The following is a 27,843-nucleotide window of genomic DNA, read 5'->3' on the forward strand; positions in this document are numbered from 1 at the left end:
CTCGGCTGTTATCTTAAAGGAGCACCTTTCCGCCACACTTTCTGGGCCTCCCGTCCCACCGGGAGACCCGAGCCACCAGCCGTATTCGTCTTTGATCGATACTGTATACACTGTAGCTGCTGGCACTCTGGGTTTTAATCTTTAGGGTTCACAGCAATAGCACTGAAGCCATCCAAGTTGTTCCCTTGGCATCTCATCTCACCCCTTTCCTGAGCTGCTGCTATGGGTTTACCATAGAGCAAAGGTTGTCAACTTATGAGCTAAAGGTGGGGCCTCAAATGCGGCCCCTGACATCACCAAAGGGCCGCACATAATGTTCAATATAAATGCTTGAGAGGACTGTCAGAAACTGCAGACCTAATAAAGGAGATGAGGGTCAGACAGTGTTGACATGCTACATTTTTGGCTGGGGATAACTGCAATAGGACACTGGGAACATATTACATGAGGCTAGTAGAGATGCCTAATAATACCCTAATCCCAGAGTCGGCAACAGGTAGACCAGTAACGGGTCTGCGCCGCCGACCCCTCTACTGCTAGTGCTTCTCTTTCTGCCTTCAGCCTCATCCGCCGTGCCTTCGTTTATTCTCTCTCCCTCTCTATCCGCCCTCAGCCTCCTCCGGCGCTGTGGAGAGTGAGAGCCAGCGCAGCCCAGGATGGAGGGCGGGGGAAAAGCTGGCCAAGTTAACTTTTCAAGTTAACCCGCAGGTGATTGGTTGCTAGGTCCTAAGCAAACAATCAACAGTTTTTTTTAATATTAAAAGTCACTGCCAGCTCCTGCTCCTCACCCCCTGTACAGAACTGCTGCTTCTCTGTCTCCTGTGTGCACAGGTAGGATGCTATGGGAGGGAAGAGGACACTAGTGTGTGTGTGTGTGTGTGTGTGTGTGTGTGTGTGTGTGTGTGTGTGTGTGTGTGTGTGTGTGTGTGTGTGTGTGTGTGTGTGGGGGGGGGGGTCGATGTGAAGGGGGTAGGGCAACCCCCATAGCAGTGTCCTCTATCACCCCGCACATCACCCCCAATCCCTGCATTCTGAACATACTGCACTCCTGATCCCTGCATTCTGTGCGCGACGCACTCCTGATCCCTGCATTCTGTGCGCCACGCACTCCTGATCCCTGCATTCTGTGCGCCACGCACTCCTGATCCCTGCATTCTGTGCACAACGCACTTCTAAACCCTGCATTCTGTGGGCGACGCACTCCTGATCCCTGCATTCTGAGGGCGACGCACTCCTGATCCCTGCATTCTGAGGGCGACGCGCTCCTGGTCCCTGCATTCTGAGGGCGACGCGCTCCCGGTCCCTGCATTCTGTGCGCGACACGCTCCTGGTCCCTGCATTCTGAGGGCGACGCGCTCCTGGTCCCTGCATTCTGAGGGCGACGCGCTCCTGGTCCCTGCATTCTGAGGGCGACGCGCTCCTGGTCCCTGCATTCTGAGGGCGACGCGCTCCTGGTCCCTGCATTCTGTGCGCCACGCACTCCTGATCCCTGCATTCTGTGCACAACGCACTTCTAAACCCTGCATTCTGTGGGCGACGCACTCCTGATCCCTGCATTCTGAGGGCGACGCACTCCTGATCCCTGCATTCTGAGGGCGACGCGCTCCCGGTCCCTGCATTCTGAGGGCGACGCGCTCCCGGTCCCTGCATTCTGAGGGCGACGCGCTCCCGGTCCCTGCATTCTGAGGGCGACGCGCTCCCGGTCCCTGCATTCTGTGCGCGACGCGCTCCCGGTCCCTGCATTCTGTGCGCGACGCGCTCCCGGTCCCTGCATTCTGTGCGCGACGCGCTCCCGGTCCCTGCATTCTGTGCGCGACGCGCTCCCGGTCCCTGCATTCTGTGCGCGACGCGGTCCCGATCCCTGCATTCTGTGCGCGACGCTCTCTTGATCCTTGCATTCTGAGGGCGACGCACTCCTGATCCCTGCACATGGCTTTCTTGCATCACATTCTGGACACTGTGCCCGGTGATCTTTGACTTCATCAGTGTTGTTCAAGTAAATCTCCATCTCTCTAAGGTTGCCTACCCCTGCCCTAATAATCAGTGTTCTCATTACAGGCTGCTAAGGTCTGAGTATTGCACATCATATACCGAAGGTTCGCAGGTTGGGCACCAGGTAATTAGAGAGTAGAAAGCTGGAATGGAAGGCTACCGAGTCACAGCTGAGAGGGGGAGCAGAGTATGCTGAGCTGCTGAGACTTGGATGACTTCAGATCTTTTGTTGTGAACTTCGAGAATGAATGTCCTCCTGGTGCTATGGCCTGGTTAGATTCACTTTGAGTATTCTTATGTCTTTTTGATCCTTGTTAATCTGTAGAGACTAAGATGAGCGATTTTCTTTTGCAGATGGTATCTTATGCTACTGTCCTGACTGCCATCAGCAAGGTAAGATTCTCTTTTTTTTTATATGGTGTTCTTATTGTTTTCAGGTCAACTTTTGAAAAATGTGATGTTTCAAAGGTGAATTTCTGTGTAATGAATCTGATATTTGTGTGACCAGGTCGGACTCCTCCTATGTCTACACCTTTGGAAATAAACCTTTGATTAGAAATATTGAGGAGCGCATAGCAATGTTAATATTAAAAGTTTTTTCAAACCACATTTCTAGAGATGCATCTTCTCCGCCGCTTCCGGGTATGGGCTGCGGGACTGGGCGTTCCTATTTGATTGACAGGCTTCCGACGGTCGCATACATCGCGTCACGATTTTCCGAAAGTAGCCGAACGTCGGTGCGCAGGCGCCGTATAGAGCCGCACCGACGTTCGGCTTGTTTCGGCTACTCGTGACGCGATATATGCGACCGTCGGAAGCCTGTCAATCAAATGGGAACGCCCAGTCCCGCAGCCCATACCCGGAAGCGGCGGAGAAGATCTATCTCTAAAACGGTAAGTACTGCTTCGATTTTAAAAAAAAACATCCGATTCCCCTTCACAAAACGAGCCTCAATCTAAGGTTAAAAAATGTTTTTCGGGTTAACTCCCGCTTTAAAAGGGGTTGTAAAGGTTTGTTTTTTATTTTCTAAATAGGTTTCCTTTAACCACTTCCATACTGGGCACTTATACAGCTTTCTGCCCAGACCAATTTTCAGCTTTCAGCGCTGTTGCACTTTGAATGACAATTGCGCGGTCGTTCTACACTGTACCCAAACAAATTTTTATCATTTTGTTCCCACAAATAGAGCTTTCGTTTGGTGGTATTTGATCACCTCTGGGATTTTTATTTCTGCTAAAAAAGACCGAATATTTTGAAAAACAAATGCTTTTTTTTTTTTTTTTCGTTACAAAACTTTGTAAAATAAGTACGTTTTCTCCTTCACTGATGGGCACTGATAAGGCGACACTGATGGGCACTAATATGCAGCACTGATGGGCGGCAGGGATGGGCACTGATGGGCGGCAGGGATGGGCACTGATGGGCGGCAGGGATGGGCACTGATGGGCGGCAGGGATGGGCACTGATGGGCGGCAGGGATGGGCACGGATGGGCACTGATGGGCGGCACGGATGGGCACTGATGGGCGGCACGGATGGGCACTAATAGGCGGCACGGATGGGCATGCATAGGGCACTGATAGGTGGCACGGATGTACTGTAATATATTGTACTGATGGATGCCGATCAGTGCCAAACAATAATGCCTGCCAATCTGTGATTCCCATTGTGGGCACTGATTGGCATCCATTGTGGGCACTGATTGGCATCCCTGGTGGTCTAGGGTGGCATACCTGGTGGTGGGCATCCCTGGTAGTCTAGCGTGGGCATCCTCGGGGGGGCTGCGCTGATAATCGATCAGCACAACCCCCCCCCCCCCTGTCAGAGGAGCAGCCGATCGGCTCTCCTCTACTCGCAGACCCGAGTGAGGAAAAGCTGATCACCGGCTCTTCTTGTTTACATCGTGATCAGCCGTGATTGGACATGGCTGATCACGTGGCGCGGCAAGTGGTTAAGCTAATGTTTTTTTTTTCTTTGTCTGAATTTCTCACTTCCTGTTCCTTCTCAGTAAGCTTTCCCCCATCATCCAAGCCGTTCTGGCTGGGGGTTAGTCAGTGTGCTCGCCCCCTCCCTTGGACTTACATTCTGCGGGGAGACACTGTTGTGGCGTCTCCCCGCAGGTATGTAGTCCCAAGGGAGGGGCGAGCACGCTGACTAACCCCCAGCCACAACGGCTCAGATGATGGGGGAAAGCTTACTGAGGAGGAACAAGAAGTGAGAAATTCAGACAAAGAAAAAAAATAACCTTTAGAACGGAAATGGAAGGAAAAGGTAAGTGAACCAACAATGCACTAGCTTACAGGAACATATTTAGAAAATGAAAAATGGGGTGGGTTGGGTAGAGGAGGGGATCGCCCCTAATGTTAACCCCTTTCCTGCCAGTGTCATTATTACAATAACCGTGTATATTTTTAGTACTGATTACTGTAATAAATGTCACTGGTTCCCAAAAAAGTGTCAAAAATGTCAGTTAAGTGTGTGATCTGTGATGGCCATACAATCCAAATGAGCGAGGCATAGACGGCTGGCCCTTCTCCATAAGACGCCTAAGGATCTGTGTAACCTCTGTACAGTATGCTGTGCTCGGTGTTAACTAAAAATAGTCTCAGTGGAATAAATATCATAACTGGTTTCTGTTTGGACTCAATGTTTTTCCATTTCATGTAAACCAGACGAGATTGGAGATGAAATTAAGTATAGATGTCATTTAGCAGGAATTACAGAGCCGGCCTGTTTTTCCCTTTTCATAAAGACACATTGGATTGTCGGAGGCATATGAGGACTGCGTGTTTACATTTTTATGTATACATTCATGTGTACATAATATCGCGTTCTGGTCACATCGCCCCCGGAGCGGAAAAAAAAAGTCAGGATCCTAGTTGAGAAGTGCAAATATTTACATTAGGGAGAGAATTCTGCTTAGAAAGAAGAAGGAGATGTATGGAAGTGGAATTTCAGCTCGCTCGCATCATGGGAAGGTTATGCGGGGTTTGGCGGAGAAACAAGCTATTTGTAGAAGCAGATTGTTTATTGTGATGTGTACAAGGGACGCGGGTCAGGCATTGTAAGGAAATGTCATAAAGGCATTTTGAGGAATAGCGCATGTTAAGACGAACGCAGATCTTTTCCGTGCAAAACTGAAAATGTATGTAAAACACAATACAGGTTAGGCTGCCCACCTGCTGCGCGGCTGTAGTGCATCGGGCCACCCCATATTTATTTTTTATTTATAACAGGTACTTGTATAGTGCTGTCATATTACAGAGCGCTTTACATATACACTATGGGCCAGATTCTTGTAGAATCTGCGGCAGCGAAGCGTAAGTCATTTACACTACGCCGCAGCAAGTGCCGTATTCTCCAAGCACTTGCTCCGTAATTTGCGTCGGCGTATTGCAATTGGCCCGGCGTAAGACCGCGTAATTCAAAGGGGGCGGCTTGTATTTAAATTAAGCGCGCCCCCGTGCCGATCGAACTGCGCATGCGCCGGGCGAAAAAATAGCCCAGTGCGCATGCTCCAGCTCACGACGGAAAACGTCAATGACGCCGACGTGAGCGTCATTGACGTAAAGTCGTATTCGCGAACGACTTACGAAAACGACGGAAAAAGCCGACGCTGACCCAATGCCATACTTAACATGGCATACGACGGACCCCTCTTTATAGCAGGGGCAAGTTTACGCTTACGGAAATGTCGTAAAATCACTGCGTCGTCCGCGCATCTCGCGTAACTAGCTAATTTGCATAGACGACGGGGAAAACGACGATGCGACACCTAGCGGCGGGAAAAAAAATTGCATTTAAGATCTGACAGCGTAAGAGCCTTACGCCTGTCAGATCTAATGGGTATCTATGCGTAACTGATTCTAAGAATCAGTCGCATAGATACCCTGGGCCAGATTAGGACTTACGACGGCGCAAATGGTGTTGCGCCGTCGTAACGCCTTTGAGAATCTGGCCCTATATTACCAAAAGTATTTGGACGCCTGTAGGGCCGAAACAACTAATCGATTAATCGGCCAGTAACATAATGGGGTTAAAAAAAAAAATAGATAGATAGATAGCTATATATATATATATATATATATATATATATATATAGCTATCTATCTATCTATCCCTTTATAGTACAAAAAGAGCAAATCGCTACTGTAAATATTACTTTCACTGTACCACAGTAAAAAATTAACCCCTTAGGCTGCATTCACACCTGAGCGTTTTGTTGCCTGAAGCTCCAAAACGCTAGAGGGGAAAAAATCCATTATCCTCAATGGAGGTGGTTCACTCCGCGCGAATCGGGCTGATTTCGGCGTTTTTGAGCGTTTGTATTCCCATAGAAACTAATGGAAACGCTCGATTCAAGCGTCTAGCGCGACAACGAGCGTTTCTACAGGCATTTTGTCGCTTTAATCTGTTCTGTGAAATAGAACATTCGCCCAGGAAGATGATAAAAAAAATCTACAAACATAGCAACAAGTGATGATCATTTTTCCTATTGGCCAAAATAAAAAACGACGAAGTTCAAAAACGTCGGACAACGCTGTATGCAAACGCGCGAATACGTGCGACAAAACGCCGGAAAAAACAACCGAAAACTCTACGCTCAGGTGTGAATGCGGCCTTACAGTAGTGATTATTTGCTCTTTTTTTTTTTTTTTTTTTTTTACCCCATTATGTTACTAAACATCTCAGACCGGGTCACACCTCTGTGTTTTAGGTGCTTTTTGAAGAAACACACTACAGTTAATTTACATTGTTTCCTATGGGACACGTTCACATCCATGATTTTTTCAGCTGCTGCGTATTTGGAAAGTGCAAGGACTTTTTGTGATGTACACCTGTGCTATTTTGTTTTTTTGGTTCAATATACTTCAATGGAGAAGCTGCAGAAAAGCATGTAATACGTTTTTGCGACAATTTGTGTTTTTTTTTTATCTACCCAACAACAAATTGGCCCCAAAAAAAAAAATGCAAATCGCAGCAAAGTTACTTTTTGTTTTAAGGTTATTAATCGAAACAATAATCAGCCAACTAATCGATTATGAAATAAATTGTTAGTTGCAGCCCTAGACGCCTGCCTTTACATGCACATGAACTTTAATGACATCTCAGTCCTAGTCCGTAGGGTTCAATATTGAGTTGGCCCACCCTTTGCACCTATAACAGCTTCAACAGTTCTGGGAAGGCTGACCACAAGGTTTAGGAGTGTCTATGGGAATGTTTGATTGTTTTTTCAGAAGTGCATTTGTGAGGTCAGACACTGATGTGGGACGAGAAGGCCTGGCTGCCAGTCTCCGTTCTAATTCATCCCAAAGGTGTTCTTTTGGGTTGAGATCAGAACTCTGTGCAGGCCAGTCAAGTTACTCCTCCACAAACTCGCTAATCCATGTCTTTATAGACCTTGCTTTGTGCACCGGTCCAAATCATTTTGGGGGAAGGGGGGTCATGGTGTGAGGTTGTTTTTTAGGTGTTGGGCTTGGCTGGTCCCTTAGTTCCAGTGAAGGGAACTCTTAAAGGGGTTGTAAAGGAAAAACTTTTTTCACCTTGCATTCTATGCATTAAGGTAAAAAAAACTTATACCGCCCCCCCCCCCCCCTCCGGCCCACCATTATACTTACTTGACCCCTCGAAAGTCCCGAGCTCAGCCCCGACATCCTCTTCGCCGCTCAGCCTGGCCGTTGATTGGCTAGAGTGGATGGATTGAAAGCAGTGCAGCCACTGGCTGGCGCTGCTGTCAATCACATCGAATGACGCAGCGCGCTGAGGGGGCGGGGCCGAGTGATACAGTGAGCGGCTATGGCAGCTTGCTGTATCACAGGAGCGCGCCCGCAAGGACTCCACACTGTGCAAGGGAGCTTGCATGAATGTGTGGAGTTCTTGACCAGAGACAGCCGCCAAGGGACCCCAGAAGACATGGATCGGGGCCACTCGAGCTGCACAGTAGAGGCAAGTATAACATGTATGTAATTGTCATTTAAAAAAAAAAATATTGTTTTCCTTTACAACAGCTTTAAGGCATCGGCATATTAAGACATGTTGGACAATTTCATGCTCCCAACTTTGTGGGAACAGTTTGGGGATGGCCCCTTCTTGTTCCAACATGACTGCTCACCAGTGCACAAAGCAAAGTCCATAAAGACATGACCTCACAAATGCGCTTCTGGAAGAATGGTCTAACATTCCCATAGACACACTCCTAAACCTTGTGGACGGCCTTCCCAGAAGTGTTGAAGTTGTTATAGGTGCAAAGGGTGGGCCAACTCAATATTGAACCCTACGGACTAAGAGATGTCATTAAAGTTCATGTGCGTGTAAAAGCAGGTGTCCCAATACTTTTGGTAATAAAGTGTATATTGTACATTAGCATCAGTTTCTGCCCTCAAGGAACTTACGATCTAAGGTCCCTAAAGCCCTTTACACACAGGCAGAATGTCGAGAGACATTTGGCAGTTAAAAAAAAATAAAAATGTTTTTTTTTTACAACATTCAGCCTGACTTCTGATCAGCTCTCTCGGCCAATGGCAGAAAGCACTGATTGGAGTGTGCAGCTCGGTGGGGGAAAGCGCTGATTTAATCTTGCATGGTTAGTACAGCGACTCCAACTGGAGCTGACAATTTGTTTTTTATTCAGCTTGAAAAATGAAGTGTGTGTATTTTGGTTTGACTCGCATTCATACATACACATAATAGGGCCAATTTAGGACCCAATTACCCTACCAGCATGTCTTTGGAGTGTGGGAGGAAACCAGAGTACCCAGAGGAAACCCAAGCAGGCACAGGGTGAACATGCAAACTTCAGGCTGATAGTGTCGTATCTAAAGGTCACATTTTTTATGGTCACCTGGTGCTCTGAGACCACAGTTTTGTTGTAGAATATGTTTAAATAAGTTTTCAGTTAAAGAATAGTGTTTTTTTTTTAGGGTTGCACCAATACCAGTTTTTTTGTTATTAAAATCGAGTATTGATACTTTTTGTCAAGTACTCGCCGATACGGAGTACCGATACTTTGCTGTGCCATTTGCGCCAATACAAAATAAATGAGCGCAAATCGAGCTGCAAAGAATCGCATGCGATTTGAACAGGAATGCAACGCAAATCCTGTCCGAATTGCATGTGATTTTTTTCCCCACTGCTCCTGTGTGTGTAGAAAGGGGATAGCACCATCTAGTGGGCAGTTTATTAAAAATGTTAGAACTTACTTTCCAGTGTCCCGGTCCCACGGATGATTGAAAATCATGGCCACTGGAGGTGCTCACAGGGCTGGAGGAGAGTTTCTCGGACCCCTGTGGGTATAGGGCAAAAGTGATGTCAGCTTGTGGGTGCTTCAGCCCTGTGAGCACCTCCATCGGCCATGATTTTCAATCTTTAGCGGGACAAGAACGGATATGTACTTAAAGCGGCATTCTGCCCAAAAGTGGAACTTCCGCTCTAAGCGCTCCTCATCCCCTTACATGCCACATTTGGCATGTCATTTTTTTTGGGAGGAGGGGGAAATGTGTACCTGGTTTTGACAGGTACTTCCTGTCCCACTTCCTTCCGTCACTTGGCCACCTATGCGGCCCCTCCCTCTGCAATCTTCTGGGACGTCACAGGTCCCAGAAGATTGCCTAGCTATAAGCAGAGCACAACGTGACTCACGCATGTGCAGTGCGCAACGGGCTGTGAAGCCGCAAGCTATCACAGCTGGGTGCCCACAGTAGCAATGACAGCGCCACGGAGAGGAGGGGGAGAGGAGCGAGGCTTCAGGCGGCCCCATCACTGGACCGCGAGACAGGTAAGTGTCAGTTTATTAAAAGTCAGCAGCTATACTCTTTGTAGCTGCTGACTTTTAATAAACATACAAAACAGTGGAACCCTGCTTTAATGTGAGTTCTAACTAACTAAAGTTCATAAATTGCCCACTAGATGGAGCGTTTCCCTTTCTATACACATGGTTTTGGTATCGAGAGCATTTTAGCGAGGTGACTTCTCTATAGAACAGTAGTTCAGGCCATGGTCTGCTGCTGGGGCATGGGCTCCCTTCCTCCTGGGCATCCAGCCAATTGCAGATCGAACCTACCACAGTGTCTCACAACCCTCCACACTGCTCTTGGGCCCCCTGAGAGAGCCCTTGACCTTCACACTGCCCCCAACCCCAGCCTCCCACAGTGTCCCCCAGCCTGCTGTATAGCCCGCCAGAGTGCCTTCTAGCCCCTGCAATGCCCCCAGCCTCCTGGGGAAACCCAAGATCTCTCTGATTTATCCTACAGCAGGGCTCAAAATTTCAAGTCCTGAGCAACTAGCCAGGCCTTAAGAGTTACTCACCACCAGTTGCCCCACCCAACCTCTACCCTGCCTCGCCCCTAATTCCACCTCAACGCACCCTCCTAAATTATCTCATGAAATTAAATTGTTAAATGTTTTATGCAGAATTAAGTTACAAAAATAAAAACAACAACTTCTTTATCAGTGTGGCCTCGCCGGTGCCCATTAACGCAGCCTTGCCGGTGCCCATTAACGCAGCCTTGCCGGTACCCATTAACGCAGCCTCGCCGGTGCCCATTAACGCAGCCTCGCCGGTGCCCATTAACGCAGCCTCGTCGGTGCCCATTAACGCAGCCTCGTCGGTGCGCATTAAGGCAGCCTCGCCGGTGCGCATTAAGGCAGCCTCGCCGGTGCGCATTAAGGCAGCCTCGGCGGTGCCCATTAACGCAGCCTCGCCGGTGCCCATTACGGCAGCCTATCTGCATGGGAATCACAGGGGGGAGAGCTGTCTGGATCAGAGAGCGGATCTGCTACTGTGACACAGATTGTATCTGAAACGCCGGCCGCTGTCAAACAAGGTCCTGCCTCCTGGACCGGCTCCTATAATAGACGTCGCACTACTTCAATTTCCCAGCATTGGACCAGTGTGCTGTCTATTATAGGAGCCGGTCCAGGAGGCAGGACTTTGTTTGCCAGCGGCCGGGATATAAGATACAGGTTTAGCCAGAGAAGAAGTTCCCCTCTCTGTGTGATCCGGTTTTCTTCCTGCACCACAGTTTCTTGGCTTCGCTGGGAGGAGAATCGGCTCCCTTCCAACCCTGCCTGCCAGCGACCCCTGCCCTTCCCGCCTCCGATGCGACTCTATACTCGCCCTAGGCTAATTTCCACTCGTTAAATGTGAGCAGGTGAGTGGAAATTTTGAGGGCCATCCTAGAGATCCTCGTACAATCACCTTTAGATTGCAATGTGTGGACATGGCTGAACAATCCATTGAGTTTGTATCCGATCAGGCAGACCTCTGCACTGCATAGTTGATATTCGGTCTAAAGGGGATTGTTCCTTAAATTGTATAGTGTGTGGCCACCTTTAACACTGTCTTACCTAAATAAACTTGTCATTTAGAAGTGTTCTCAGTTGCCGTGGACAGCAATGACACTTTTGCCGTACAAACTATCAATACCAGAGTAGATGTGTGTTTGTATGCTGACAGCTCTGTTTTCTCTCCAGTTTGATGACTTCTCCAGAGACCTTTGCGTCCAGGCCTTACTGGAAATCATGGACATGTTCTGTGACAATCTAAGGTAATATTTCTGTTGTCATATTTTGTAGGAGTTATGAAACTTAGAAGTAGAATTATAGGCAAAACATTTTCTAAATGTTGGATAGAGTAAAGGAGATTTACAACCTCTGTTAGATTTATGTGTTGACATTGGTGTCCCTTTGGGGAGCTTTTCCTTCACTTCCTGTCCCAAATTGGCAGTGAGAGGAAATCCCTGCAAATTTTAGGAATACCTTTTGAGAACCTCCAGGTCACCAGAACTAGTGTCCCTATTGGAAGATTTCCCCTCTATCACTTTTCTGGGGACAACCCAAAATTAGGGTTTTTTATTACTTACTTTATTACTTTCAAATAGGACAAATTGAGAGGGTGAATCTCCCTACGGCGACGCAAACAGCAGATGCAGACAGCAATAAAAACTGCATAGGTTTTCTAATCCATCTCCTCTATCCAAAATTAAAAATAAAATTGAATGAAGTCAACACATTTAAACCCTTCCTGCCTATGCTATAGCCAAATGACTCGGATTCGGCTAGTCACAGATCGGGGTAAAAGGCCAATTACAGCGGCCCTTTACTCATACTGGTAGTCTCCCGGGATTGGTCCAGTCCTAGACTGGTGTTAATATTATTTTTAAAGTAAACACAAGAAAAGCAAAGAACTTTGATGGGACCTTAAAGTGGATGTAAACCCAAAAAATGTACAAATGTCGTGCACTAGCTTGCAGACATGCACAGCTTCTGTAAAGTGCACAATTCACATCCCCATCCCCTCTCCTCCTCTCCCATCCAGCTCTTCCAGGATTGGCTGTCTTTCCTGTGTTTTGAATAAATGTTTTCAAAATATGGGGTGATCCACAGTTCAGTGTAAGCAGCCATCAGAATATACATAGACAAGAAGCTGTGCATGTCTGCAAGCTAGTGCACGAGATATGTAAATAACCTGTCACTCAAGCAAGGACTTTGGTCTTTATCTGGAAGTCTGTTTTATTTCACTGAACAATAAAAAGAGGACTGCTCAGCGCTGGATTAAAGTGGTTGTAAACCCACTTTTTGTACTTTTACCTACAGGTAAGCCTATAACAAGGCTTACCTGTAGGTAAGGAGAATATCTCCTAAACCTGCACGGTTTAGGAGATATTCCCCTCGCAATGCGCCGCTGCACATGCGCAGGGGGGATCTACGGCGAAAGGACCGGCAGCCGCCGGACCTTGCCGAGTTTTAAATCTCCCGCGCGCATACACGGGAGTGACGTCATCGCCGCTCCAGCCAATCACAGCGCTGGAGCGGCGATACCCGGAAGACACGCCGAGGCAAGATAAAATCTCGCTCGGTGTGGACCAGGTAAGTTCTACACACCTCGTTCCGAGGCAAGTATTTCATAATGAGCTAATATGCGGTGCATATTAGCTCATTATGACTTTTCCCTTACAGGAGGGCAAATTTATTTATTTTTCATGAGGGTTTACAACCGCTTTAACTCTGTGTGGCAAGACTGGGCACAGATGATAGGTAATCGTATTCTCTACATTGTGACGTTTACATCCACGTTAAGTGACTTCATTTTGTTTTCACTCAGGAAAATAAATATATAATTGCTAATGGTTATGGTTGTGCATTAGTTTTATAGACGTTTTCCATTTTTTTTGCTTAAATTGATGACAACTCTGCATTAGTTTTGCTTATTTACCTTTGCTTCTAGCTGCCATGGTAAAGCAGAAGAGTGCATCAGCCTGTGTCGGGCCCTGATGAACGCTTTGAACTGGCTTCTAAGATGTTCTTTATACTACGTGGAAAAATTGAAGGAAATCCTAGATCCAGTGACAGGGGAATGTCAGCTGTCCATGTGCCTGAAAAGACTGGAGACCATCCTTGGCAGCACTAAGAACCGTGCACTCATCCATATCGCCAAACTGGAGGAACCAGGTATGCTTGAGAGGACCTTCCTAGTAACTGTCAAGCTGTCCTTCACTGCACTGACCTTTTACAGTCTTGTACATGTGGCTTTTTCGCCTTTCGCATTAAGGAAGGGCAAGGTATTTACTTTAGCAACCAAGTTTTTAGCTGGATTCTGTATTTCCTTCTCGTCCATTGAGGGATACAGGAATTTAGATATAGTCTGCTTATACTAGCGCCTACAAGAGGTTTGGACACTCGCAAACAAATAAATCCTAAGCCAGCCCCTAGTAAAGCTCCCCTTCTACCCAGAATGCCTCGGTTTGTTGCTAGTATCTTCGGATGGTTGACATCTTTTCCTCAACTCTGCCAAACAAAGTCAAAGGTTTTCTTCTTCTGTTGACTTCAATCATAATTCCTTACTACACCGCTGCTTGAGCTAATCTACATAACCACTACACACGTCGTATTGGCATGGAAGGCGACCTTCCGTTCTCTGTATTGAATCACTTTCCAGACCTTTAGCCAATGAGTGCTCTCCAGATCCAGAGCTGTGGCACAGTCCTGAGTAAGGCTGCTTTCACATTGAGGCATGTAACCGCGATGACGGTATAGCCGCGCTATTTGCTATACCGTCATATTTACCGCGATATTCAGGCGCTAGCGGTGAGGTTTTAACCCCCGCTAGCGGCCGAAAAAGGGTTAATACCGCCCACGTTGCGGGCGGTATTACCGCGCTTTCCCATTGATTTCAATGGGAAGGCGCGGTATAGGAGCGGTGAACACACCGCTCCAATACCGCGGTAAAGATGCGGCTAGCAGGACTTTTGGTGCGCTCCTGCTAGCGCACCGCTTCAATGTGAAAGCCTTCGGGCTTTCACATTGAACACTACAGGGCATGATTTTTCATGCGGTATAGCAGCGCTATTTTAGCGCTGTACTGCATGAAAAACGCCTCAATGTGAAAGGGGCCTAAGGATGAGCTCCAGCGTGTTCGCATAGAACACGTGCAGAGCCCGCCAGGAAGTGTGCACGGCGCTGCGCTAATAACAGCCAGGGAGACATTTCACGATCCCTGCAGCCGAGCATCAGGACAATGTCTCCCTGGCTGTGATTAGCACAGCACCGTGCACACTTCCTGGCGGGCTCTGCACGTGTTCTATGCGAACACGCCGGAGCTCATCCTTAGTCCTGAGTAAGACTATGCCTGTGAAGACTTACTTTGTGGGTAGGGCCATTCATATTTGCCACCATATCAGTGAGGGAAACTGCTGTGTTCTCTGTATTCTTTCCTGCCATTTAGCATAGAGGAAGCACAATCTCACTGCTGCTTCTGCTTGCAGGAATCCTAGTGCAGTCATGTCCAAAGTCCAGCCCGCGGGCCAATTGCGGCCCGCATTCCTGTTTAAAACAGCCCCATTGGTAATTTGGATATATACCCTGTTTCCCCAAAAGTAAGACCTACCCTGAAAATAAGACCTAGCATTATTTTCCAGGAGAGCTGCAATATAAGACCTACCCCAAAAATAAGCCCTAGTTAAAAATGCTTGTAAAATCCTAAAATCCACTTTATTACAGTAGTATATAATGTACAATGTGTGTGTTTCTGTAATATAATTGCAGGGAAGAGCGCTCCGGCGGGTCACAGAAGCGCAGAATGGCGCTATAACAAAGGTTTGGCACAATTATATTACAGGAACACGCACATTGTACATTATATAACACTGTAATAGAGTGGATTGTAGGATTTTACAAGCATTTTAACTAAGTTTACACTGGGGATTCCTGACAGGCAGGGAGGGGGAGAGAAGACCGCACATTACATGGTAAGACCTACCCCGAAAATAAGCCCCACTGTGTCTTTTGTTGGCATAATTTAATATAAGACCTGGGCTTATTTTCAGGGAAACACGGTATATCTTTTGTGGGCCCCCCCAACTAATCCCAGAGTGCCGCGAGGGCCACAAAGGATATATACCTGTATTTATCGATGCCTCCGGTGGGACAGGGAGGGGGCGAGACGAGTGTTGACAAATTACATACAGGAGAATCTCCTGTTTACTTGGTGGCCTCTAATAGGAAGTCCGCTCTCCTAGGCTGACATTGGACGACAGTGCTGTCTATCGCAGGAGGTAGGACTTTGTATTAAAGAGGCTGCCGAGTAAACAGGAGATTCTCTTTGTCGGCGCTCGTCGCGTCCACTCCGAGGCTGCAGATGGGCATGGATCAGGCTGCATTGATGGCAGTGGTGAGGCTGCATTAATGGCACTGGTAAAGGGTTCATGTATGGCTATTGTGATGCTGCATTTATGGCAATTGTGATGCTGTATTTATGGCTATTGTGAGGGTGATTGTATTTGATGTTTCCTACTTCAGACTGTGTTGGACAGCATCTAAATGTTGCAGTGCCTTTGCCTCCCAGAAAGAAGTGGGGGTTCTCCCTGTAAACAATAGTTTCTTGACCCCTGTGCTGGATTGTACTGAGGGTTTTGGCCTTATTTGAGGAGTGCTTCTGAGGGACATTGCCTTCTCCTTAACCAGCATTATTTGCACCGGGAAGAGAGGTTTGCGCACCTAGGTGTGCCTTGGATCCTACGCATGACGGACATGTGTCTCCTAGGATTGTCAGCAGATGGAACACCCTAGTTTCATGGTGCAGGCGCACACTGCTAGGTACAGAGTATGTTCAGACCACCAGGTTGATGATCTTTGGTTGGTCAGCTTCTTGCTGATTCAGGTTCAGTTTCACTTCTATGTCAAGTCATTCCTCTATGGTAGAGACCTTCTCCATCTTGGTCTGAAACATCAGGTTGATCCTCTGTGTTCACCTTTTTTTGGTCATGACGGTAGGTTCCCTTATCTAGCGGGGATTTCACCGCATATATTCAGGTTCAGGCACTAGCCCTTCAGGTAAGTCATGAGCTGCAGATTGTACCCAGAATTCCTAGAGGCTTGTTAGAGATCTGGTTGGACTGCTTTGTACGTCAGAGCTGTATCTGAACTCCTGCGTCTTTCAATGGATAAAAAAGAAATGGCATTTTTGTACCTACCTTAATATACATTTCTTGGAGTCCACTAAGGGACAATAGGTCTTACCCCTCTATGTTTTTCTTCATGCCCTTTAGTACTGTTACTAATAGAAAACTGAGTCATGCTGAGTAGAGGTGGTTGCAAAAAAGGCTGATTTATGATTTGTTTGCCAGTATCCAGTCCTCGGACTGGCAGTATAACTCAACTGTACCAGAATTTCTTTGTTTCTCAATGGCCTCCAAACAATGGATTTTACGGTAAGTACAAAACTACCATTTTTGAACAGCACTGATATTCGAAATCTGCTATTTTTGAAGAAACAGATAGCCAATCAGGTGTTCTAAATAGCGAGGGGCAAACACATGATTGACATTGATAGCCAGCAGGTTTTGGGAGACTAGGGCTTTAGACGTTATGACTATGTTTAATTTTTGTGCCGTCTTGGTACTTGTATCTGCGAGACGTGCCATGTTCCTTGTCCAGCTTTTTAAACTGTTTTCCATTGGCTTCATCAGTAGTTAAGCAGTCTATGACTATAACTTAGTACTAGGGTTGTCCCGATACCACTTTTTTAGGACCGAGAACAAGTACCAATACTTTTTTTCAAGTCCTTGCCGATACCGAATACCGATACTTTTTTTTAAATGTGTCCCCACATATGCAGCCATGTCCCCCACATATGCAGCCATGTCCCCCACATATATGCAGCCATGCCCCCCCCACATATATGCAGCCATGCCCCCCACATATATGCAGCCATGCCCCCCACATATATGCAGCCATGTCCCCCACATATATGCAGCCATGTCCCCCACATATATGCAGCCAAGTCCCCCCACATATGCAGCCATGTCTCCCCATACCTAGATGCCGCCGCCGCCTAGTTAATCAGCATGCGGGGAACATTACAGCTTTCATTTGAATAGCTGTCTGTTCCCCGCCACGCGGCGTATAGACACTCCCCCTTGCTCGGGATTGAACGTGTGATCTGCACTTTGATAGACAGATCACCCGTCCAATCCTGAGCAAGGGGGAGTGTCTATACGCGGCGCGGAAGGGAACAGACAGCTATTCAAATGAAAGCTGTAATGTTCCCCGCACGCTGATTAAATAGGCGGCAGGGGCGTTGCGGTATGCGGCGGCATTGCGGCGGCGGGGGGGGGGGGGCTGGGGTAGTATCGGATCTGGCATCGGGGGCATTTGCGGGAGTACAAGTACTCCCGCAAATGCTCAGTATCGGTCCCGATACTGGTATCGGTATCGGGGCAACCCTACTTAGTACCCATTAACCACCATCTCTGTTGAATTAAAATCTGGATCTCAACCAACACAACCATGGTTAAAATGTGTGTGACCAGACAGAAGACAGTTGTGTGGAGCCTTCAAGTGTATTTCAAGTCAACATTTTTTTTTTGTCTTAAATAGAGTGGGGAAGGGTTAGCAACCATGTAAAATTGTCATTGCTGTCCGTTTTCCTGCTTGGGGGAATCATTATATTCTATTTGTCCTGGTAAAACTTGTCACTGAGATTGACGTGAAGGAAGATCCTTAGTTTTGAGTTGTCATCTGAGCAGGTATAGACAGTTAGGCCTGTTTCCCAGGGGCTTCAGCTTGTATAAGAGCTGTGTGAACAGCAAGCTTTGACAAAGCATTTGTAGATCTTTCAGTAAGCTTTGTTGAGGCTTTTAAAATGCAATTCAGCTCCAGTTTGTAAATGTTGAACACCGATCCTAATGGGAGTGTTGATTGTCATTTTAAAGTGATTGTAAAGGCAGAAGGTTTTTTATCCTTTTACATTCTATACATTAAGATAAAAAGCCTTCTCTGTGCATCAGCCCCCCTCAGCCCATCTAATTAACGTGAGGACCCTCTAGATCCAGCGATGTTGCACAAGACACCCAGCTGGCCAGGACTTCCCTTCTCATTGGCTGAGACAGCAGCGCGGCGTCAATGGCTCTTGCTGCTGTCAATCAAAGTCAGATAGCCACTGAGGAGAGGAAGGGGTGGGGCAGGGCCAGGCTGCGGTTCCATGTCTGAATGGACACAAGGAGCTGTGGCTCGGGTGCCCCCACAACAAGCTCCTTGCTGTGGGGGCACTCAACAGGAGGGAGGGGCTAGGAGCACCGAAGAGTGACCCGAGAAAAGGAGGATCTATAACATGTTTGGTAAGCGAGCTGCTAGCAGGTTTTAGCACACAAGTTTCAAGAAGGGCTGAAGCCTGCTAGCAGCTTGTTTAAAGTGGCAATCATCACTCCTATTAGGATCTGTGTTCAACATTTACAAACTGGGGGTTAGAGGTACTTCAAAAGCTTCAACAAAGCTTATTGAAAGCTCCTCAAATGCTTTGTCAAAGCTTGCTGTTCACTCTGCCCTTATACACGCGTGAAGTGGGCTCTGTTCTGATGACAACTCCGAATTATGGATCTTTCTTCACTTCATTCTCAGTGACAATTATTACTAGGACAAAAAGAAGAGGATGAATCTCCTTTTGTTTTCCGATTTGGACACGATGACAGCTGTCTAAAATAAGATTTCTCTTATCGTCCATGGACGGACACAGCTCCTTAAGTCTTGACAAGTGGGTTATTTTCCCTGTTTACAGGAGAGGACTAGGCAGAAACATGTTAAATGGTTAAATACATGTTAAATTAACAGAGTTGAACAGCCCCGCCCAGGGGGCGGTCCCTCCAGACATAACCCTCCTCACTGCAGCATGCAGCCTCAGTTTCGTTCTGCCTAGCAAAGGAGAAGGACGTATGGCTCCCTTTGGGCCCAGCGCCCTGAGGAGAAATTTTATTTTATTCTATCTTATTTTATTTTATTTTCACTTTTTCTTGAAGAATCTTTTTTCAACTGTCGGCTGAGTGACAGGCTGGATATTATAGATCCTTGTAGTCTACTCAGTCCGACCAGCAAGCGTGGACACACCTATGCAAAGAGGCTTGGTCTGCCACGCCGTACCTCATGACTCCTGAGGTGGCCGTGAGCTTTGCTCTGAGGTCCACATATGACTGGGCTGTGGTGTTGCCTCACTCACAGTGGACCGGGCTGACAGCTACCTCCATTGCGGTTGTATGTCTGTCAGGAATGCGTCAGCGAGTCCTCGCTCGGACGGGTAAGTACAGTCCCTCCTACTTCGGTGGGTTGGTACGGCTGGGCATTCCTGGGGTTCGGAGGTGCTCTGACAGTGGAGGAGCACTCCTCCCTTCCCTGCTCCGTTCCCTTGCTGCATTGCTAAGGCACGCTGTCCGGGGGGGGGGGGGGGCTTTCCTGAGAGGGCTGTGTTATCTGGCACCTTTTACTGTCTGATACTGGGTTTTTCCTGTGGGGGTTTTCACTGTAAAGGCTCTAGGAGGCTTTCCCTGTTTAAAATGTGGCGTTTTGCCGCCGTTTGGCCGACGCTGGCGCCATTTTTTGGGAGGTTTTCAATTACATTGAAAACTCCCATTGGCAGCCATTTTGTCGTAGCCGCGCCATGTGCAGCGGGCGGCCATCTTTGTGCAGTCCTGACCCCTAGTGCTGTATCTACGGCGCACACAGGTCCCTGCAGACGCCGCAGTTCCTTCATGGTTTCTTTCCTCTCCACACGCTGTGTGATGAGAGCGGTCGGCAGCGCTGGGCAGTCTCCTCCTGAGGTGAGTCCCCTGGCTATGCTAACAGACTTATATTGGGATAAGTTGTTAACTCCCCGGGTCAGCGCAGCGAGTGGGTAAGATGCCCTGTATAGGGCCCTGGGAGCGTCAGTTTTTATGTTAAGACAGGTATTACATACACATGTAAATGTCTTTTATATTTGGAGTCAGTATCTGGTCCTTCCCCCAACATGCTCAGCGGCAGGTGTTAGCACCTGGGATCTCCACAGAGACTTCTTTGTTAGCCCTGGACACTTTTGGGCCAGGCTGGGGGCGGAATGCGGATGGGCGGGGGTTAAAAGAGTGCCCCCTCCCTCCGTTACCCCCTGGGGAATGCTCCGTATTATTGAATTTGTGACCATATGTGTTTTTTATCTTTTTTCTATGGTCTATACGACACTTTTTATTTATTTTTTTATTTTTTTTGTGTGTCACCTTTTAAAGTCCCACCCTCAGGGGGGTACTTTTGTTTTTCTGCTATGAAGCCATGGACCAGGTACCTGGGTAGTAAAAAGAGCAGGATAAGGCATTTATGGGTGCGCTTCTCACTGCTGTAAGGGACTCTCTTAAGCTGTATAGTGCAGCTGTGTTTCCGCCGAGGGCTCTGTCTTTTTTTGGATCTACTCCTTCTTGCCCTTCTTTGATAATTTCTAAGATGCGGAATGAGAAAAGCCGCTGAGGTAGTCCCTCACCGCCTGGCGGTTCAGTGCCCTTTTGAGGAGAACCCTTTCAGGGGATCCTCCGGGTGTCATGTATAGCTGACCACTCTCCCTATTACGGGAGTCCCCGCTTGTATGGATCTGGCTGTTAGAAGATCCGAGGTACTGGCCCTTGTCATGTTTACCATGCTGGGGTCCGTCTTGCGGCCTATTGTGGCTACTACTCTGGAGTCTCAGTCGATTTCTGAGTGAGCATTTTGCACCAGACAGTGGAAGAGCACCGTCTCTGTACCAAGGATATTAGGCTAGCGGACCTGTTGGTCCAGGGCCTCATATAGGTCTGTGATGCTTCTTTGAATGCTGCGTCCTTGTTATCCAGGGCTTCTGTTTCAGAGATGGTACGCGGTGGTGTAGTGGTTAATTTCATTACTTGTCAGCAAGAGTCATCGGTCCGAATTCCGGACACTGACACCAATCTAGCTGGAGCTTACTTTGTCGCTCTCTGTGTCTGCGTGGGTTTCCTCCGGGTACTCCGGTTTCCTCCCACCCTCCAAAGACATGTGTGCATACACTTCCATAATATACATACAAACTTTGTGTATGTATTATTACGGGGGCCGACAAGGGCTCAGCTGGGGGACTAAATTGTCCCTGGGTGCGTAATCGCCCTATGCAGTCGTCTTCCCTCCCTGCTCTAGGTGGGGGGGGGCGGCTTACAGGTTCACAATTCAGTGAATCTCCCTGCTCTCTGACTAATGGGTCTGCGAGGTGGTCTCTTCAGAGTCCTAGATAGGGTTTACGCCTATCCATAGAACAAGATGTGAGGGCAGTTTGGAATATCTGTGCATTGTTGATCGCTTGTGACTCGTCCGGCCGGTCTAAGGCAGGTGTCCCATAGGCTCAAACACATCCAAGTTGTGTCACCATAGAAGCTGTGTCTGTTGCAGCCAGTGCTTCCCAGTCAATGGGATTGCCATTGGGATGCTCAGAATACCGCTTCTCGGCCTTGGAGTTCTTTTCTTGTTTATTCCTCGCCCGGCTTGTTGGTCTGCCTGAGAACAGTGTGGGACTTGTAAGTCCCGCAGGGACGCATACATGCATGTCCCGTTTTGCACATGTCACAGAATTTTCTGTGCTCCATGATGGGGGAGGGCTTCTGTCAGTCTGTGGCCCTCCCTCTTGATCTGGTGTTGGCACTGAGGGTTTTCACCTAGGAGCTCGCAATTATCCTAACTTTGTTGGGACAGTGAGGTTTTGCCTCGTGGGCTTCTTGAACGACCTTCTTCTGAGGGCAGCTTCTGTCTCAGACCTAATGGAGCTGTTTATAGCCATTCAGACCCCCCGAAGTCTCGGGTGGGTGCTAAACATTTGGAGCCGGTCCTGAGTCCGACTCAAAGGGAGCGAAGGTCCTTCTTCCCCTGGAGAAATTGCAGACTCTTCAGTCTGCAGTGAGGGTATTAGCATCACGCTATCGGTCTTCTCTCCAGGTGCATGCTGGTCCGGGACCTATGGGTAGCCTTCTTCGAGGCGGTACTGTATGCCCAGTTCCACACTTGGGCTTTCCAGGAAATACTGTCCAGGTGGTAAGAAATTTCTTGTCTCTGTAATCGGCAGATTCAGGTGCGCCACTTAGTCGGAGTCTTCTGAGTTGGGACGGAGATCCCTGGATCTTCGGCCCGGGAAGTTGTTCCTTCCTTCCAGTGGTCGTTGTTTACGACGGATGCAGGCCTCACGGATTGTGGGGACCCCTGGGGGGGGTCCAGTCGGCCCAGAGTCGCTGGATTTGCATGGACCTACGGCCACAACTTCCTGAATGTGCCTGCTCTCTTCTGATCTTGGTGGCTACCCAGGGTCGGGCCTGGTTAGTACCTAGGTAGGAGGCCGCCTGGGTGCTGTGGACCCTGTCTACCGTTCTTTGTCCCATGATCAAGCTTTGATTCTCCTCGTGTTCGAGGCGGTTGCAAGGTACTAGACAACAACGCCACGACCGTGGCTTCGGTCTACCATGGGTATGCCAGCAGGCAGACTACTGGAGTCACCTGATGCTGGACCAGGGTGACTGGTTTTCTGTGCCCGGGGGTGTTTCGGCTCCCTTGCAGGAAGTGAGTCTCACAGGGCAGGCGAGATTATGCCTCAGCGGTAGACTGCCTGCCCTGCAGGCAGTTGCCTCTGGGTTCAAGCCCAGGAAGATCTGTGTCGTTACACGGCTCGGGCTCGCCTTGGTTTTTTTCCACTCGTGGATCTCCTGGCCGCTCGTCTCCACCACAAGGGTGTCGAAGTAGTGACCAGGTCTAGTGCTCTGGTACTGACGCGTAAGTTGCGCTGGTGACCCTGTGGGGGTCTGTATCAGCGGCCTTATACCGTTCCTCCATTTGTGTTGCTTCCTCAGGTGCTCCATAGAGTGGAGGCTGAGGGGATCCCGATGTTCCTAATCACTCCAGATTGACATTGGCATCCTTGGTACGCCGTTTTCGGGCGCTTCATAACGGAGGTACCCTGGCCGTCGCCAGGGCGAGAGGTCCTTCTGTCTCGAGGTTCCATACTTCCTTCTGTTCACTAACTTACTCAATATGGCTATTGGTAGCCAGACTTTAAGAGACCGGGGTCTGTCTGACTCGGTCATCTCAACCATGTTGAGGGCATGGTAGTCTTCTTCCAGGAGAATCTACAGTCACACCTGGCAGACCTACATCTCTTGGTGCGAAGAGATGAAGTGACGTCCACGGACGTATTCGATGGCCAGGGTCCTGCTGTTTTTTACAGCTTGGTGTGGATCTCAAATTACTTTTAAGCACCGTTTGGGAGCAGAGTTCAGCCTTGGCTGTGTTCTTTCAGTGGCCCTTTGGGGCCCGTTCCCTGGTGGGTACCTCTTTGTGCTCCCCTCTTGGCCCATCTCTTCCCCAATGAGTTTTGACTCTGGTGCTCCTGGTTCCTCAGGAGCTTTTTTCTTTTTGGAAACTTCAGAGAGATTTTCTCTTAACACTATCTCGAAAAGTGGCCCTTTTCTTCCCTTAGAGGGGTCTCTGAGCTGGCGGGCTTGTCTTGCAAGCCGCCATGCTTGATCCTCCATAAGGATTAGGTGGTGGTGCGCCCGCGACCTTCCCTTCTTCCGAAGGTGGTCTCGGACTTTCGCCTGAATAGGGGCATTGTTACGTCCGTCCTTTTTGTCCTCGGCCGGCGCATCCTGCGGAGGTTGCTTTTCATACTTCAGGCGTGATACGCGCTTTGCGGGTGTATCTACCTGCTACGGCTCCGTTTTGGAGATCTGACCCTCTTTTGTGTCAGTGTCTGGCCCACAAAGGGCCTGGCGGTCTCGTCGACCACCCTGTCTCGGTGGATCTGACAGACCGTCATACAGGCCTATGCTCTTAGGGGGCAGGCCCCCCTTGTTCCGGTCGCGGCACTTTCGACCAGGGCACCTGGTGCTTCCGAGGTTTTTTCCGACTTCATACGTCGGTGTCACAGGTGTGCAGGGCGGCGACTTGGTCGTCCGTTCACGTTTTTGTTTTTCAAAATGTCCTGGTTGCTGTGAATGCATCTTATGATGCTTTCGCCCGCTAGCGTTTGCAGGCGGCCGTTTTAAGTTGCATCTCCTCTGTTTGAGGAGCTCTGCTTGTTTTGGGGTGAAGTTAAAATTGGTTTTACTGATATATTTCCCACCCCTCGTTTTGACACTGCTTGGGGACGTCCCACTTGTCAAGACTTAAGGAGCTGTGTCCGTCCATGGACGATAAGAGAAAATAGGATTTTTTGTACTCACCGTAAAATCCTTTTCTCCGACGTCCATGGACGGACACAGCTCCCACCCCTCCTTTTTAGGTTTGTACTGCTTGTTACGAACTGAGGCTGCATGCTGCAGTGAGGAGGGTTATGTCTGGAGGGACCGCCCCCTGGGCGGGGCTGTTCAACTCTGTTAATTTAACATGTATTTAACCATTTAACATGTTTCTGCCTAGTCCTCTCCTGTAAACAGGGAACATAACCCACTTGTCAAGACTTAAGGAGCTGTGTCCGTCCATGGACGTCAGAGAAAAGGATTTTACGGTGAGTACAAAAAATCCTATTTCCCCGTACTTTGGAAAGATTTCCTCCTGTTTCCTGTTATGTCTACCAGACAGGAGGTTAAGGACAGATCCAGCCACAGCCTACCTTAAAACCGTCTTGTAATCTAAGTTATGTTCCCTTGTATACCCAAACTAGAAAAAACAGCTGCAGTCAAATTGTTTGCAACTGGCATGCCTTCATTTTTTTATTTTCTTAGGCCTCATGTACACTGCTCCTCCTAAACGTGCGTTTAGGAGACTTTGCCTTTTTTTTTTTTTTACCTTATCTCAAAAGCCTGTGTCCATACAACACGTAGGCTTTTATCAGTGTTTAAGTCCCTCTCCTGAATGCAGAACAATCGCGTTTAAGGAGCAGAACGTTTAGGCAAAAAAGCTGTACAGCGTTTTTGCCGCGATTTTGTGTTTCTCTTTTCGTCCATGGACGGACACAGCCTTCACAAGTCTTGACATATGGGTTATGTTCCTGTTCATAGGAGAGGACTAGGCAGAACATGTTGGATATTAAAAAACATGTTACTTTAACAGAGTTGAACAGCCCCTCCCAGGGGGCGGTCCCTCCGGACATAAACCTCCTCCCTGCAGCACGCAGTCTCAGTTTTTTTTCTGCCTAGCAGAGGAGAAGGACGTATGGCTCAGCGCCCTGAATAAAGTTTTTTTTAATTTAATTTAATTTTTGTTTTAAGATTCTTCTATCAACTGCCGGCTGGGTGACAGGCTGGATATTATAGATCTTTGTAGTCTTCCCAGTCCAGTCAAGCGTGAGCACACCTTAGCTAAGCGCTGGGTCTGCCACGACATACCCCATGACTCCTGGGGTGGCCGGTGGGCTTTTTGCTCCAGGGTCCACACATGACTGGGGCTGTTTTGTTGTCTCACTCACAGTGGACCGGGCCAACAGCTACTCCGTACCATCGGTTGTGGGTCTGTCAGGGACGCGCCAGCATGTCCTCGCAAGGATGGGTAAGTACGGTTCCTCCTGCCTCGGCAGGAAGGAACAGCTGGGCATTCCCGGTATTAAGGGGTTCTCCTGTCCTCCCTTTCCCTGCTCCCTGTCGCCCTTTCCCCTCCTGCCCTAGTGCCCGCTGCGACCGGTGTGTACCTGTGGGGGGGCTCTGGGTCCCTGTGGGGCGCCGGGGTCCACTTTCTGTGAGGAGGGGTCTGTCTCCTGGGAAGTCTCTAGCATTGGCTTTCTGAACGGAGCCCACCTCGCAGTTTTTACCTCGCAGTTTTTACCTCGCAGTTTTTACCTCGCAGTTTTTACCTCGCAGTTTTTACCTCGCAGTTTTTACCTCGCAGTTTTTACCTCGCAGTTTTTACCTCGCAGTTTTTACCTCGCAGTTTTTACCTCGCAGTTTTTACCTCGCAGTTTTTACCTCGCAGTTTTTACCTCGCAGTTTTTACCTCGCAGTTTTTACCTCACATTTTTTTTATCTCACACATGCTGTGTATACAAGGAAGGCTGACAGCTGTGTGCTGAGCGGTCTCCCCCCTCTGGGTGGTGAGACCCCTGGGTAACGCCCCCCCCCCGGTCGGTGCAGCAAGGAGGGTGGACTTCTTAAGTGTTTTTCACTTAGTCCCTGATGGCTGTCAATGGGTGATAATGGAGTCAGTATCTAGCCTTTCTTCCCCTACATTGCCAGAGGCCACAAACATCTGTGGTTCCCATGGATACACTGTCGGCAGTCCTGGAATCATTTGTTGCCAGGGTGGAAGCGGCGTGCGGGCGTAAGGGGGGTAAAAAGCGGACCCTCGCCCCGTCCGGGTCAGTGCAAGACGGGGCACTCCTTTGGGTCACACAAGTCTAACCGCTCTGTGAAAGTTTTTCCTTATGTTACTTTCTTTGATAAGTTTCATAGATAAGGAATGGGAACGGCTGCAGAAGTCCTTTTTTGGTCCCTCAGCGCCTTGCGGTCCGTTACCCTTTTGAGGACAGCCTTTTGAAAAAATGGGCTTCTCCTCCGGTTGTTGTCCCCCCGGTTGCTTGGTTAAACAAGGTAACCACTCTCCCTATAGAAGGGACCCCTGCTTTCAAGGATTATACTGATAGGAGGTCCGAGGCAGTGACCCGCTCCATGTTTACCATGCTAGGGTCAGCATTGTGGCCTATTTTGGCTGCAACCTTGGTGTCTCAGACACTCGCTGAATGGGCAAAGGTTTTGCACCAGACTGGAGGAGCATCAGCTCCCTCCTGAATATGTTAAACTGGCCGACCAGTCGTTTCCAGGGCCTTGTATGTGTCTGTGATGCTACCCTGGATGCAGCCCCCTTGCTATCCAGAGCCTCTTTTTCTGCGGTAGTGTTGTGCCGCCTGGTTTGGCTAAAATGCTGGTCTGCTGACCAAGCATCCAAAAAAGCCTTGGCAGATTTACCCTTCAAAGACTTTTTGGTACCTCGCTGGACGACATTATTAAGGATGTCACTGGAGGGGTCAGTATCGGCTAATTTATGCCTTTCCCCCATTGAAGTTGCTTCCTCGGCTGCTCCGCAGTGTGGAGGCCGAAGGGATCCCGATGATTCTAATTGCTCCAGATTGACCCCGGCATCCTTGGTACGACAATCTTGTGCGCCTAGTGGCGGATGCACCCTGGCGGCTGCCAGTGCGGGGGGAACTTCTGTCTCGGGGTCCCATACTTCATCCTTCTTTACAGTCGCTGGCTTTAACGGCATGGCTATTGAAAGCCAGGTACTAAGGGACTGAGGTCTTTCCGACTCGTTATCTCAACCATACACGGACCAGGGCACAGAAGTCTTCTTCCAGGAAGATCTACCATCGCACCTGGAAGGCCTACATCTCTTTGTGCTAGGAGATGGGGTGGCGTTCACGGACGTATTCAGGTTCCAGGGTCCTGCTGTTTTTACAGCGTGGAGTAGATCAAAAACTTGCCTTAAGCACCATTAAGGGACAGATTTCAGCTTTGGCTGTGTTCTTTCAGCGGCGTTTGGCGGCCCATTCTCTGTTGGGTACCGTTGTGTCTCTTAAACCACCTCTTCCTTCATGGGATCTGAATATGGTGCTCTCGGTTCTTCAGGAACCTCCCTTTGAAAACAT

At 48.6% G+C, this 27,843-nt stretch overlaps 1 protein-coding gene across 2 annotated transcripts in view; it reads left to right on the plus strand.

The window, feature by feature from the left end:
* The window catches only part of MED24 (mediator complex subunit 24), a 128,281-nt gene that overhangs the window by 18,570 nt on the left and 81,868 nt on the right, over positions 1–27,843 (plus strand). For both annotated transcript variants that reach the window (XM_040331357.1, XM_040331356.1), the window contains exons 4-6: positions 2,347–2,385; positions 11,463–11,536; positions 13,216–13,439. In XM_040331357.1, coding sequence (XP_040187291.1) covers positions 2,347–2,385; positions 11,463–11,536; positions 13,216–13,439 — 337 coding nt within the window. The remainder of the gene's footprint in view (positions 1–2,346; positions 2,386–11,462; positions 11,537–13,215; positions 13,440–27,843) is intronic.

This window comes from Rana temporaria, chromosome 12 (genome assembly GCF_905171775.1).
Source record: "Rana temporaria chromosome 12, aRanTem1.1, whole genome shotgun sequence".
Taxonomy (NCBI): Eukaryota; Metazoa; Chordata; class Amphibia; order Anura; family Ranidae; genus Rana; species Rana temporaria.